Here is a 16223-nt window from a genome sequence, read left to right as displayed (position 1 = left end):
CAGTAGAGGGAGAGTCAAGTGTAAGTAAGTAGAAGGTAAGGATGTGTGCTGCAAGAGCCAGGAAACACGACGGTTCAAGTCCCTCTCCCCACCCTTGTCCCAACGGTGAAAAACAGGGCAGTCCACGTGCTCTGTCATTACCAAAACTTCAATCTCAGTTACTGGGATTTTGTAGCATAACTTATTTACTTTGAATGGCCGCAACGCTATGTGAAACTCAGACTCTGTGATTTTAATTACGTTGTAGAAGTGCCTGTGTCTGTAGTTCCCAGGCACCTCATAAATGCACCCAAAATTAAAAGCTCAAGCTTGCAACCGGCTTGGGGTATTTCACCTATAGTGCTCGTGCATTCTAAATGCGACATGGCAGGATATCATCAGCAACTGATTTCTGTGGTGGCTTCATGAGAAGAATGCCCCCCGATTCGCCCCAGGATAATTCAGCACCAGCGTGGGGCTGCACACTCGTGCACCCCGCAGGCACACCCTGCGTGTGTGCAAGGCACACGGCAAGGCCATTCGTTGCAGCTGAGCGTCCTGCACCAGGGCAGGGACGGCAGTGTCCATGGAGGGGTCAGACCCACCTCACCTCTCGCAGGGCCAGAGCTCGCAGCCATTCTCTCTCACGCATTCGCTCTGCAGTGGCAGAGCACAGCCTGGGCTAACTGGTCTGCACCCACTGTGGACGTGACACAGCTCCATCCCTGCAAAGAAACCTGCTGCTTCCCTGTTCCTCTGATGCTGCTGTCGCATGAGTACCTCCGTGCCAATGGATGGGGAGCCCCAGCTGTCCCTAAGCTGTGTTAAATACCAAACCCAACAGGATTAGCCTAGTTTTGCCAAGGTTTGAGCGAGCTGTACCTGAACAATTTGCAATATCTTCAGAAGATTTTGCAAAAACTATCATCCCTTTACTTCTTTTAGACCTGAGGCCCAGATGATGGAGTGAGACCTGTCTTGAACTCATCCCTGGTGTTCCTGCACTAGCCAGAGCAGTTGCAGGGCTTGAGACTGCAGCTGAGGGATTTCACCTTTGGAATAATCGAAGCCTTTCCTCATTCCCACAGCTCTATGTGTTTCAGTCTTTTCAGAGCAGTACTCTTCACTCCTGCTTAAAGGACTTAGTACCCTTGGCCCCGCACCTCCTCAGCGCTCAGTGGAGCTCACACATCCTGCCTAGTTGCTGTCATACCAGTAAGCTGCACCAATCTGCTACTGCAAGACAAGGAATTGACTCTGACTTTCGAGACTGCGTCCAAAGACATGGAGAAAGCACAGTGCCACCATGCAATGATGGCTTCACGTGACATGCTGTGATGTGGCACCTGTCTGTCCGCACACTGCTAAGCCCATGTGTCGCTCCCTAGTTCAGATGCCATGGTTAGATGAGCCACAAAATTCCCAGGCCGAGTACTGTGGCATAAATGGCCTCAAACAGAAGGCCCGTGTTACAGCCACCATAGAAACTGATCATCTCCATTCCACTAAAACACACTAAGAAAGTGTCCTATGTCACCCATATCAACCCCACAGCGCACAGCCTGGGCCCCTCCTTCCTGCTGCTACATCCTTCATCCTGAAATAGGGATGTCTGCCACACAGACCTGTTCTCCATGGAGACCCTCTGGCTGCTCATCTCTGCAAGCCCTCAGCCCAAGCCTGCAGGGAAATCACACCTCAAAACCCCAGCTGTGTTACAGCCATAAGCCGAGGAGGACACAGGTGAGTCAGCTGGCCTTCTTCCTATCATCACGTCGCACGGCAGGAACAGGAGAGCTTCAGTGAACCATGTACGTACGCACTATAGCATGCTGTGCTTAGGAGAAGCTGCTCAGAGAATATCCGCGTTACGACCAGCTCTGCTGATCAAGAAGCCAAGGCTGTGCTTGCCAGATCATGTGGTTATTTACTCTGGCACAAAATTAAAATAACTCTGTTTGTACTGGAGCATGAGCAGAATTTAACTCTTCCTTAAAAATAAACATGCAAGCAAGGAATATGAAAACATGTAAGAGTGTAAGAAAATATATTTATTAAATTCCATGGCAATACTATGGTAAAATTGTTAAATACATGCGTATTTTTAGACACCCAAGCAATACAACAGGAGTTACAGCAGCCAAGCAAACTAAGTTTAAAACATATGCAAAGTTGGTATCTTAGTGTTAGGTTAGTCTTAAATGTCACCTCCCACACTGGAATATTATATCCCCAATATCATCCCACACTTCCTTTTTCAAGCATGCATTTGTTTAACTGCTTAGCTAATAAATTTTCATGTTGATACAATTTGTTGAATCAGTATTTTACTTGGTATGCTACAACTTCATTAAAGTGCCTTGTGATGATCTTGCTTAAATTGTGAAAGAAGTATTTTTTCAGTAGCAGATTTGGAAGCTGGAAAACTTCAGTATCATTCAGCAACAGAAATATGTTAAATGACTGATTAGATTTAGTGTGTTAGGAAGACTATTTTGTCAGCTTGATTTATTGATTTATTCTCAGAATTAATTTCTATAGATGACTTTCAAATTGGCAAACAATATTTTCACTAGTATTAAACAGAAGTCCATTAAAATCTTTGTAAAAACAACATAAAAACATCTCTAAACAAATTATTTACGCTGTAAAAAATATGGTATAAAAAGAGCTAAAAAAACATTGAACCTATTCACAGTATATATTTTAAAAGTTACAGCATTATAGTACAACGTATTTTTTTTTTGCAGGTGACCTGTATGACTCCACCAGCTCTGCTGTTCTGTGCGCCACAAGATCAAAGTCCAAATGACTGTTCCCTTCGAGTAGGATTTCACACACGAGTCGATTCAGTTATCTTCTTTTTTACTATCCCCTTTTTTACTATTACAAACTTTTCTGACATGCTATGAAGCATAAAATGCTGTTCATCCTAAGCCACTCTTGAGTCACATTAAGGAAACACTGACAAAGTTATATTCAAGGATTCTTTTTTTATTGTATTACTACTAAAAAGTGTGAGACCTTGCCAGATTCTATTTTACTTTGCCCTGCTTGAGCTACTTCTTTTTTGAATTTTTTTCAGCCCAAAGAATGAAAATGAGAACATTTCATTTTTTGCTTTGTCCCTGGGTAAGTTTTACTTCCTACACTTTGCACAACGTGAGACCATGAGACCAAATGAGTTGCAAAGGTATTGAACCTTCTTGTGGAAGTTGTGCATACACTTCCACTGGAGCTTGTTTTCATGTAACAACAGCTGAAGTGCAGATTTGGGACTGTCCAAAAACCTACCTAGAGATTCTGTTGGGTATCACATCAAAAAACAAGGATGTCATCTGCTCTGCTGCACTACAAAGTCACCGGGGCTGCGCTGGCACAAGGAGAGGGTGAGACTGGAGAGGGATTAACCGCATCCTCTTATGCAGCACCCTGCCATTAGACCAGCTCACCTGCATGGGGATGCTGAGCCCCTGCCATCCAAAACAACAGAAGTTCTCTGGGGACTTTTTTGTTGTAAGAGCAGAAGGAATTAATAGACGGTTTTGTGGGGAAAAAGTATTGTCATGCACCCTGGGACAAGTTGTAAAGTTACAGAAACCCCTGCCAATATCATCTGAGGTTTGTTTGCATAACATGCAAAAAGGAAACAAACACTGGCTATCTTAGAAACACTGGGGAAAATCCAGAGTTATATAAATGGGGGAGGAGAGGAAAGAAAATCATTACGGAAGAAACTGTTTTCCAGCTTCTAAGAAATATTTAAAAATTTAAGACAGGCCTAAGCATGAGGAAATTAGTTTTTAAACATTCCAATATTTCTGAATCTGTGTCTGGCATTTGGGGTCTGGGACTGTGTTTCCAGGCTTGCTAAGGAAAAGGCAAAGAAAAAGCCAACAACAAATATTGCAAACTGCCGACAGCATCTCTGAGCATCAGCCACACAGGGCACTGCTTAATGCACAGCAGCATGAACTCATGTAGTGTGTCAGAGGAGTGCAGACGGCAGCTATTTCCTCTAAGATGAAACTTCGTCTCAAAACGCATATATTTAAGTACAGGGCTCCAAAAAAATCACTTTGGGAATTGCAAACCAACTTCCTCTGTAATATGCACCTAGGTACATAATGATGTAAGCACATATGTGCATAAAGGGTCAGGACTTTTCTTAGTGTTAAAAATATTAATGCCATTTGCACTGAAGTCTTCATCAAAGTCTGTGGCAGAACAGAAGATGCTATTTACATGGGAAGCTCTTGATAGATTTATGGTACGTGGAGCCTTGTTAGCAATCTGATCCTTTAAATGTTACATTTTTCCTATGTATTTCAAATTCTTTTACTATATTCCTATCTACTTGTAGGTATACAAATATTCAATTTACAATGCAGTATTTGTCTAAAAATAGAGCACATGATTTCTCATTGCCTTTTCAGAGTGATGTCTGAACACCTTCTACCTCCAATGCATTCAACTGCCTTCATTTTTGCTACTGTTCATGTTCAGCTGAATGGCCTGGAGGACAAGATCACAGGAAACGCCACAGCCCTAAGCTTTACCCAGCTGAATGTATCAGGGGAAAAAAAAAACAAACCAAAAAAAAATGCGGCTTGAACATGCCTCTTCAGAGCAGCCTAAAACTCAAGGTCAGCAGGAGCTTGCTGCTGCCATGTTCCTAGCAGAGGAAAGCTCTGGTCCCCCACAAAAACCAAAGATGAAGAAACATGGCACATTTGCCAATTGTGCCGTGACAGACAACATGGTTACTGGTTCCCTTTGGAAATGGTTTACCCATGAAAGCAGCAACTACAGATAATAAAGACAGCTACCACAGCAAATGTCAGTCATTGGGTTCTAAGTCTGCCTATGCAGCCACTGCATAGCAGGGGAGGCAATTCACTGCCTGCCTGTAATATTAGCTTACTATTTTGTTGATATATTAACTAGTAGTTCTGTGAGGTATATCACATGCAGAGCTACCATCCCAAAATTTAACACACAAAGCCAAGATCCCAGATCCCCCCACATGTCAGAACAATAAAAATAATGAATGTGTCAAATAGGAGAGTGCACGATGTTACATCAAATGTGACTGAGGTTCCATGCATACAGCGAACAGCACAAAAAGCTATTACAAACCCCAAATTGTCACATATGACAGGCATGGCTCAAAAATAAAAAGCAGCAGCACCGATGATTTGCTTCAGAAAGAAATTGCTTGGCATTAACACCCCACACCTCTGAACACTGATCTAACTGGAGGATTGAAGCACTAAGTCAGGAGTAACAGTGTTTCAGACACAATCCCTTCTGGTCATATCCCTTCTGGAAGTTGTTGTTTTGTTTTGTTTTGTTTTTTAAAAAGCTGAACTAGTCTTATTAAAAAAAAAAAAAAGGCCAAAAAACATAAAACAAAATAGATATTCAATAAAGGAGTAAGATCTTTCAGAAAATGATGGTTAGAAAATGCAGTACTTTGCTTCCTAAGACATTTTTCACAAACAATTTGACTGAAGAGGCTCACCAGGAAGCCCAAAGGCACTAGTACAAGGAGTCTGATCCCCTCTGAAGCCCAAAGTTTAGTCTTACAATTGTTACCAATGCATTTAAGGCTAAACAGCACCGTGCTTTGAAAGTGAATTCGGTACAAAGACATTCCTAAAGACACTTCACTGGTTTAACATGGCACTTGGGCTCAGAAAGCACGTCCATTCCCTGACAGTCCTTGTCACTCATTCTTACTGCTCCATGCACCTAGGGATGTCTTCACATGATCACTAAATTAGCACACAACCTCTCACTACCCATCTGGTATTTGGATTCGCTGCTGAAGATTTAAAATAGGCATTTGAAAGGAGTCCTCACTGGCAGCACTGAATAGGCTCAAAGGAAACCACAGAGGCGAAGCAGCTGAGCTTTCAAGTGCTGGAATGAAAACTGCTTACTGGTTCATAACCATTAAGCAACAGTAAATGATGCTACATATACTGCACAAGCCTGTTCTCTCCCCCATTCGCCCCACTCCTCTGCTACTGATACAAGATGATGTGTATAGTAAGCCATTCCTATTAACAGGACTCTTCTGCCCTACGTCAAAACACCAGTCAAATAAAATATAGAGTCAAGGTTTTTTTTTTTTTAAAAAAAGTGATGGATATTTAGATGAGAGTGCTTTGACAACATCGAGGCAGACCCTGTGTTTGTGGACCTTTCCCCTGCCTAATCACTATGAAATGAAGCAATTTAAAATGCTGTTGCCTTTACTGAATAGGAAGAGCAGCACAAAGGAAAACCTGAGTATGTGATGCATGTGTTTAAGTGGCTCACCATGGGAGTACTGCGAAGGGTGTTAGGTTGCTCCTTGCAAGTTCTATGTGTTCTCAGCAGCTGCCCTGGCTTCCAGTCTGCCAAATCAAAAATTGCTAGTACTCTCAAACTTCAGTTTGGTTTTGTTTCTTGCAACACACAGCCATATGAAAGCACAGTTATTCTTCATGATCAGCTGTTCCACTACAGAGGGGGTTTTTTGTTTGGATTACTATACAATACTGATTGCTCCTCTGCATTGAGAAACTGCTCCATAAAAAACCCAAACCACTACCCATACACTCTGTCCATGACATCTTCTGCTTTCAATTAAAAGCATATGGCAGCATAATCTAAAATTCATCTTAGGAGATAAACACATTAAGACAAATCTGCACTAGTGAAAAGAAATCTGCTCTAAAAGACATGTTGTGAGAAAAGGTTGTTAGGTTTTAGCCACCTCCCAGCTACCAAGCACAAAGGGCAAAACTGCTTCCTTTTATGTATTAGGTTAGTGTTCTGAATAACAGGCAGTAATAGATTAGGCTTGAAACTTTCTCTTGTGGTGATGCCTGGTGACAGATGGACACCAGCTCTTCGCACTGCCTGTCTGTCTTTTCACTCGCAGCTCTGCTAATTCCAAGATTCAACCTCAAAAGCAGAATCCTATCTGCACTTTCTGTTCTTTCAGACACACCTTGCACTCTGTCAGGTCTGCAGACAGATCTATTTTTACTGCCTTCACAGTTCACTCTTCCAGGAGGCACACACAGGCAGTTGTTACTGATGATGATGATTGAATGCTGTTTAGTGTTTTGCCTTTTTGTCAGTTTTGAAATCCTTCTGTATTTTCATTCTATGGTGATGGCAGAGACATACCAACACCTGAAACTGCAGCATCCTTTACTGCGGTTAGGTTTAACCTAATGCTTGGTTTTATTCTGATGGCCTGATCACGTGGTTTGGAGACCAAATGTCTGCCAAGCTAGCCATCCTCCTGGTCTGCTCTCATACCTTTACAACTAGCAGCTTAGCCAATTCACTCTCCTTATCTGTTTTGAGATCTTGTTTAGAAAACCACTCCCCTATCTTATTTATTCAAAAAACCACAAAGTAGATAAGGAAATTGAAATCTAAAAAGATTTGGTTAGGACTTTATGGAGACCCTTTTTGATCAAGCTCTTTAGTGTTTGACCTCTCACCACCGTGTTTTACAGTAAGGAACAGGTAAGTTAGAAAGCACTTTCTCCTGTAAGCTAGTGAAATTCACATGTGCCACAGTATGAAGTTTACACAGTGAAATGTTACAATTACAGCTGCCTAGAGATCCATATATGAAAACAAGCATTTTCAAAGATGATTGTTCTGAACACTCCTTTAAGCACACAAATACATTATTTAAGCTTTCTTTGCATCACATGTCTGATAAAGGAGAGGTAGAATTAGCGGCACTAAAACCCCCTTGGGTTTCTCCCTGCCACTGGAGAAATCCCACCTTGTACTCTCAGGTAGGATTTGTAGAGAAGGTCCTGTTGTTTAGACACTCGAGAACAGCCAGGCAGCAGGTGGCAAAGCTAATACAATAAAGATCATCCAAAGAGCAATTTGTTCTCAAGGAGCTAGTACTACTACCTCTGATTTTGCATGCCACACTGCTTGGACAGCTAGTGTTAGTAGACAAGATTTCCCCATGGCTAACATTACTGTATAGTGCAAAGACTGCTGAACACTGGGGGCGAGGATTACTGTACCACTTTGAAGCAAGAGATCTGGAGCTGAAGCTATGAAATACAAAATGCATTAGTGCAATACATTAGGAAAGATTAACTCCTTAACCAAAGGATAGAAAAAATATAGCGCATTCTAAGTTTAAAAAAAAAATAAAAATTAAACTTTATGCAGTTCTTGCTGAGGTTTAAATCAGTGTTACACTTTTTTTCCCCAAGTTTGTACCCCTGAGTCAAACATTGAATAAACTTTGTACAGTAGGTACAGAAACTAGTGTCTAGTTAAAAAGCAATAGATTCAAATGGCCATTGCTTCAGAAGTGTTAAACAGTGACAATACCCTTCCGTATGGGAGAGGAAAAAAAAAAATAGCACTCTCATTTCTTCTTAGTTTATAACTAGGTAAAAGATCTCAAGAGTTTCCAACCACATCGTTTCCATGTGTTAGGCTGAGGTTTGTGATAAATGAAACCTTCAGTAAGGAAACCTGTTGGGGCTGCATCATTTGAGTACACACAGTTGAGAACAACTACAACAAAGCAAAGCAATCTTTCCAAGTTATAAGTTGCATGAGACCATATTAATCTTGGAGCACTATGTGAAGATAGGCAGAGTTCTTTGACTATGATTATCAGGAGCTCTAAACTTAATACCCTTTATATCCAATATATCTTACTAGAGTAATAACTAAATTGCTATAACTTTGGCCGCTCGGCCTCTATTAAAATGGAACATTAACACTTCCACTAACTTAAACGTGGTAACATTCAGCTCACTAGAACCTCTGCTGACTGTCTCCAAGAATAATTCATGCCTTTTGCACTTTTCTTCTTCCTTTCTTTACAACATCAGGAATAAGAGCTTATTTAGAAGACAGGTTCAGGTGCAACGAGGACTCACTGTTAATCATTTGGTTTGTTCTGAAAAAAGTGTGTAAAGGACCACCCTATGTTACTGGGTTTGGGAGAGTCTTCATCGTCTTTTGGGGGAAGCAGAAACTGTCGGGAATTAATGGAGCATGGGCTTCCAAAAGATGCATTTTCATTGTTGCTTTCAACTGATCCAGGAGAGTCTGGAGTGTCCATGTTCCAGGTGTTTGTGTTTGCCTGAGGTCTGTAACCTGCAGTTTTATCCAATTCTTCCTCTGCAAGTGAGCGACTCTCTATTTTCAGAGCACTGATAGGCAGCTGCATTTGTGGCTTATAGCCTGCTGTAGTCACTAAGTCTATTTCTGGCTCCTCCTCTGGTTTAATTTGAGGCTGGTACATTGACTGGATGTCAATGTAAACCACCTGAGATGACCCCACAGGTTCATCCGTAGGGGGATTTGAGATCTCCTCTTCAATGATAGGTGGGCAGTAGGACACAACCACGTGGTTCTCCGTTTCTGAGTCAGAGCCATCTTCAGGCACAGTGGTGTCTGCTGCTGGGGACATCATCTCTGTGTCTTCAATCTTGGGAGCTGCAGACCGTGTTTCCACCACTTCAACACTATTGGGGGTGCATGGGTTCATTTCCAGTGTTTTAAGTGTCTTATTCCCCTGAAGTGACAAAAAGTAGAAAGGGGAGAGACTAAGCCAAAAGACCTGGAAATCCTGAAAGCAACAACTTGCCCAAATTAAACCAGCATGTTGGCTTGTGGCTTGCATTCATCCCACTGCCATTCATACAATATTAAAAAAAAAGTGGTTTAGTTCTCATTTTCTTGCTCATCACATATTCCTGTTAATGTTAAAAGTATTTTAGCCAACGTAAAGACACTCCGGATCTTGCAGTAAGGTTTTGAGCACTCTTTCCCTAAATCTTGGCTTTGTATAACCCATTCCAGAACGTTGTTTAAATGTTACACCCAGTTCCAGCTACTATGTCTACCAGAAGGTTGGGGATATGGCATGTACACTTCTCCACGCTTTCTACTCCTCCTAACACTATGACAAAGATGGGTATGTTACTCCCACATCATTACCATGTACTGACACTTCTCATGAGTGCAGGAGGAGAGAAATGCAGCAATCCTTTCCGAGTTCAAACACTGCAAGTAACTACAGTAACAACAAGAAAGCTCTTGAGAACAGGTGACAAAAGTTACTCAGTAAATTGCCCTGTTCCCCCCTGCCACAGTGTTATTTCTACAACTGGAAGACTCTAAGTTCGCAAAAGAATTCTTTACTCACGATACCTTTCAGAAGTTTGAAATACCAGATTTAAAATAGGGTTACCTCACAGATGTTCTTCTGAAACTGCAGTGCCTTACTGTTCTCAGGATTCGGGATCTCCGGATAAAATGTTTCTTTAATCCTTTAAAGAGGGAAGAACAGACTTTTTAAAGTTACCAAGCCCTGAAACAGATTGCGAACACACAAAAGGAGTCAGGACGTTTCCCTTTAATTCAGAATACTGAAGACATCTGGCACAAATATTTAGTGTGTTACACTTTCACTGAGTATTTAATGGAAAAAACAGCAAATGGTTTTGTTTTGTTTTTTTTTTTTTTTTTTTTTTTAAAAACTGGGGAACTTGATATGCCACGTTTACGAAAAGTTGAAGATAGGATGTCTACCTGAATGTTTGTGGATGGCTCACAAATTATAGTTTGTTGCCAGCTTATTTCCATTTGGGAACTATTTATAAACAGTGCTCACTGGGAGTCAGGCTCCTGCAAAACCTTTTTGCATTCCTCACTCTGACCTCTCTCCAACTCAGTTTCTCCCTCACCTTCTACAATGTGTTTTTGCCACCCACCTTTAAACAAAGCCCACTGACATCTTTGGGTACTTGGAGAAAACAAAGAGTAACTGAAATTGTGGAAGACTCTAGCACTGAGGCAAACACATCCAGGAAAAGATCAGTACTGAATGCAGGCATTTACCATTCCCTCTTTCGGTAGCAGAAGACACTGGCCACCACTCCAAGCAGCACAACCACTGCCACAGGGATGAGAATTGCAATGATTAATCCTACAGCTGAGGGACAAAAAAAAAAAAAAGACAGTAAATGTATATCCAAAGTTACCAGCGAGTTTTATGCTTTTTCTAACATTCCCACAGATTAGTGACCGTTTCATTAAACTCAATCTAACAGTGGTCTGCAAACAGTGACCTATACCATACACTTTCCCTTTGTTGGAAGGGCAAAAGTCCATAAACAGAGCTGATTCAGTGATAACTACAGGAATCAGCAGATACTTCTCTCTGATTGCTCAATTGCGAAAGGCTTCATGTGCAACACCAGACGGATTGCCACTGTAATTCTGTTCTCAGTAAGCACTGGAATTGCACTTTTCATGTTACTTGAGCCAGCCAAATCTCTGGTAATGGCTCTTATAGGCCAACAACTCATTGCACAAACTGCACTGCCTTACAATGCTTCTAATCTCCAGGGTTTAGCTCCAATACATTCCCACTGCCTTCCTCTACTGATGTTAAGTGCCTCAAGTTTGATTTTTCGTGTATTTTAGTTGCACCCCAGTGTTTAGTCTTTCATATGAAATACTTTTTTTTCTTCCTTCCTCATTCCCTAAAGTAATTTTTTTTTTTTTTCCTAACTGTCTTTCTGGGTTTGTTTCTATCAGGGGATCGATAAAACTGAATTCAAAGCAGAGAGGCATCTGTTTATAATTCTGAAACTGGTAAATATTTCCACAGTGTCTTTCTTCCCACCATGTATTAGCAGATATTCATCATGGGAAACGTGACAAAAACAGCTAGCTGCTTGAGAATATTAAGTTCAGACTCAACCATACTTAGCAGTAGCTTAGAAGTTATTTTTCTTGTATACAGTACCATGAACTACAAGGTAGCTGTAATACGAAAGGATCTTTTCCTCACCCTGAACTGTAGCAATTTTTTGTATTTAAAAATAATCAAGTAAATAAATTAAAAATTAGACTGTAGGCCCAAACTACCTAATGGGACCAGAAAAAAAACAAAATAAGCTCAGCTTTATATACATTGCACAGGCCCTGTGCTGAAGACTATTAATGAACAGGGATATTCAACTTACAGTCCTCCTTTGTCACCACATAGAGGCTGTTTGGAGGGCTCAACCCACCAGCAGTGTAGGCTTGTAGGTCCAGCTGGTAACTTGTTTTGCCTTGAAGATCAAGTATTTTCAAAGACTTCTTTGTTAAGTCAGTGATATTCTTAACTTTAAGTTCTGGATTCCCTGTTTGTTTGGAAGCAATAAGAAAAGCATAACTTTCTAAGAAAGGATTCACAAAGACAACCTCAGCTTTAGCAAGACTTTCTCGAAGTCAGCATATGAAACCTGAAGAATAGTCTGTGTAAGGAAAACTGAAATAAAGAATCCTAGCAATGCTGCTTGCTTACACAGCACCAAACAGCACAGGAGTGTGTTGTTGCTGCAGACTGGCTTCAGTTTCTTACACTCCTGCTTGTCTTCTTATGTTAATGTGACCCAGGCTTCAGTTCTGTACAGAGATGCTCTTACAAGATGGGTACTGGAAGAATATACTCAATTAAATATAGCCATGTAACCTCCCCCATGTCTCATCCACCCAGGGTATCTGTATGCAGGGCAGTGTGCCACGTTGCCACTTAGTCACTGCATAGCTTTATGGCCTTCGTGAGCCAGGGTTTTCTCTGACTTTTGCCTTATATTAAAAAACAACTATGCTAATCACACAAGGAGCTGATTATTTCAAATGCTTTTGTCACATATCAGGGGCCAATTATGCCAGTAAGTAATGCAACTGAATTATGATTAAAGCATCTTTTTTTAAAGTGAAATTATATTATGAAAAAAAAAAAAAAAAAAAAAAAAAAAAAGCTTGAGCAAGGAAGTTGTGATCTATAGATTTCACTTACCTGATTCCGAAAGCCTAGGCTTTAAAGCATCTTTTTCACCTTTTGCAAAGGAAAGCCGATATCCCTCTAAAAACCCCTGACAATCTTCAATAGGAATGTCCTCCCATTTTACCAATATAGAATCTGAAGAAGTTTCTTCTACAGTAAAATTTGGTGCACGTTTTGGAGCTGTAGGGAGAATTATGAAGGGAAAAGCTAGTAAGTAACCACCTTATTAAATGCTGAATCCATGTGTTTCATCAGTTTCATTTCAGGGGTAGCATTTTCAACTTGTTCCTGAATACTTTTCCCTCATTGTCAAGAACATGTGAAAAGACTTAGCAGGTGATACTACAAAAATACAATTATGTCAGTTTCATTGTTATTAATTACTGCAGTATTATCTACTAACAGAAGCTGAAAGAAGAATCTCTCCTTGGGCAACCTTCTTACAGATCCATACATGTAAATACCCTTCTTCCTGCTACAAATCCCAAAAGATTGCATAAACATTCAGACCACACAAATTACTTAGCTTTTAAAGGCTTTAACTCTGTGACTTCATGGCTTGTCTTCAAATTAAACAAATTCTACACTCCTATCATGGAAATCTATCTCAGTTTAAAAGAACTACTCTTAGCAGGCATCACAATTCCTTATTCCAATACCTGCACCGCACTGAAAGTGTTAGAGCAGATACTGTGTAAGGTCATGTGCATCAGGAATTAGTCTGACATTTGGCATTGATCTACCAGTGCTGAACTCATGTTTAACAATGCATCTATTTTTGTCTTGACGGTTATCTGTCCAAAGGAAAATCTAAAGTTTTAGAATGAATCTATGCTTTTGTGCGAAATGAATACATTTCTCAGTTCCTAATAAGTTTCTTCTGCATGTTTGATGCATTTTTAGTCCCCCAAAGTCTTTATCCTTTCATCTTGAAAGCTTCCAATCTGTTGAGAACACATATGGGAGAACCTTCTGGAAAACTGTTCAGGATTTTTGCAGAGATACAAATGGCTGAAAGTTGAGTTTCTGGTAAAATTGCCTTAATCTCACCTTCAACCTTAGCAATGAAATAAACAATGGCATTTCCAAGGGGTCAGATTATGTCAGCAGCTCAGTTTTCCAAGCAAACTATTTTAGCAGAAAACACACTAAACTTCAAAGTGAAATGCATGCTGCAGTTACAATACAATACAGTTGTGATGTTAAAGGGTAAAGCCAAGTTCAGATAGCTGCGAACAGAAAGCATTCAGACACTAATGCATCTCCAGGCAAGCGAAACTCAGCCTCGGATCAAACCGCAGTTACTCAGATGGGGTTGGTACAGGAGGGAGTACAAGTGCAATTCTCAAAACGGCTTATACTCTAGGATCTCATTCTGGTCTAAGAAGTGCTTTTAAACAGAAATGTTGTGGACACCTTTTATATTTGCTGAGCTGTACCAAATGTGCTCAGAAGTTTACTTTGTCTTGATAAATCGAAGTAAGTTGCCTCCTCTCCTGCAGAAGTGACTGCAGGCCTGTGGTTCAAATTATGCCTGTGCCTTCAGCTCTGAAGACCACCGTCTCCAGAGCAAACTTCTGTGACACCCTGTGCCACCACACAAGCTGGGGAACACACGGTCATTCCAGGCTGGGAACTGGAACTGGCTGGAGAAATGTATTACAATTATATACAGAGAACAAGCAGAAGTCAGTAGTACTGTATGGGGATTCTGGTCTCAATCCTCTTCTGCCAAAACTGAGCTAAAAATAGACACAGTCTAAATCCACTTCGTAAAGATCCTGAATGATAAAGTGCACTTACGCAGCTCTTTCATATACCCAGTTATGTTTTTCAGTAACTGATATCCACTGGATTGGCAGCCATATAGTGAAAAGTTGTATCTCACGCCAGGTCTAAACAGAGCTGCAAGAGAAAACTGCTGTAAGAATACTTCACTTATGAAGAGTGATACTTTTAGCTTTCATGGGACACAGACTTACATAAATACATATTCAAAAATTACAAAGTCTTAGACCACGCTGTTAGGTATAAACACTATTCCTACTTGTATTTCCTATAAAAGCTATGCCATCAGATGCAGCTTAGAAGCAGTAAGCAAATCTAGCTCCTGGAGAAATTTTGATTCTAAACAAATAGGATTCAAAACAAGCTACTCAAATTTCATAAATTGCTCTTTCCATGGGGAAACACTAACTGAAGTTACCAGAAACAACCCCTTTCCTTTCCTCCCACGGTAGCCATGTAGATCCTGCCTCCTCAGAAATACAAATGTATTTTGAAATACCCAAGCTTATTACAGCAACAGTAAAAAACAAATTCAGAGAACTCTCAAAAGTGATAGTGAAGCACTTTAGCCATGAACTCCAGGCCTGAACTGACTCTGCAAAACACAGATAGTCAGCAGATTTCCAGTTCACGTGTCTTTGGTGGAGGCATAGGTGTTTGATACTACAATGTGTAAATAATTTACCATCTCCTGGGATTTTCTCAAGTCAGGGGTGTACACTACTTTCAAAATTTTTTCTAAACAGGATGCCACTGTGAAACTCTACAGAAGTCAAGTGGGGTTTGCAAGAGTTCAGGTCCAGCCTGAGAGATTCTCCTGGCAGGACTAAGCACTGAGGTGGATCTGATAGCTTGGGCCCTGTCCTAGCAGCCTGGTAACTCCCACTATGTGCTGCAATAAGCATCCCAGGGAAGAGCTCCGAACTAGAGCACTGCATTGTTGGACAGACATAGTATTGTCTGCTTAGAAAAAACAAGCTCTAGCCAGTGCAAAGGAAAACAACATGGACACAGTGTTGTAATTACAGGCAGGAAAACATATTGCCCCCCTCCCAGGTCCCACTCCCCCCCAGCTGTCCTATGTACACAGCTCCAAGTTGTTTTCTCTAACGGAGACTTTATATACTAAACTCTTCTAAAAAGCAAATATATACTATTTTAGACAGCAGAGAAAAATCCTACATCTTTCTTGGGTCGTCTCTTTCTTCTTCTGCTCCTACTTGTCCCACCACAGCTGAGTTTCATTTCCCTGATCTGCCCACCAGCATCTAGAGACCTGAAATGTGCCCTGTTCCAGGAAATTTCAATTGCTGACAGCAAGCCAACACATGGAGGTCACACTTAAAAAAATCTGCCTCATGTAAAAACAAAGGATTAGTCTCCCCCCATCCTGAGCAGTGCTGTTTATGTTTAGAATCCAAATAAAACCCCAAACCCTAGATTAACCATTATGCATTAGGCTGAGTTAGGAAGTTGCTGGGTGTAGCTAGAAGAGGTAATTTTGAAACAGTTAATAAACATAGCATGATAACAGTCAAGTAAAGACTGATATTTGGATTTGGCAAGGCTGTGTAAGAAATTAAAATAAACACAGTACCAAGAAGAGGTT

The 16223-nt window shown here is 40.8% G+C and overlaps 1 protein-coding gene across 4 annotated transcripts in view; it reads right to left on the bottom strand.

Moving 5' to 3' along the window:
* Window positions 1-2009: 2009 nt before the first annotated feature.
* The window catches only part of LIFR (LIF receptor subunit alpha), a 55089-nt gene continuing 40875 nt past the window's right edge, over window positions 2010-16223 (bottom strand). For all 4 annotated transcript variants that reach the window (XM_030005745.2, XM_030005747.2, XM_030005746.2 and 1 more), the window contains 6 exons: window positions 14630-14731; window positions 12839-13006; window positions 12015-12176; window positions 10882-10975; window positions 10232-10310; window positions 2010-9553 (listed from right to left, as the gene is read on the bottom strand). In XM_030005745.2, coding sequence (XP_029861605.1) covers window positions 8915-9553; window positions 10232-10310; window positions 10882-10975; window positions 12015-12176; window positions 12839-13006; window positions 14630-14731 — 1244 coding nt within the window. In that variant the 3' untranslated portion in view covers window positions 2010-8914. The remainder of the gene's footprint in view (window positions 9554-10231; window positions 10311-10881; window positions 10976-12014; window positions 12177-12838; window positions 13007-14629; window positions 14732-16223) is intronic.

The sequence above is a fragment of the Aquila chrysaetos genome, chromosome Z, assembly GCF_900496995.4.
Source record: "Aquila chrysaetos chrysaetos chromosome Z, bAquChr1.4, whole genome shotgun sequence".
NCBI lineage: Eukaryota > Metazoa > Chordata > Aves > Accipitriformes > Accipitridae > Aquila > Aquila chrysaetos.
The sequence above is the reverse complement of the archived record's forward strand: the minus strand, read 5'-3'. Positions and strand labels throughout refer to the sequence as shown.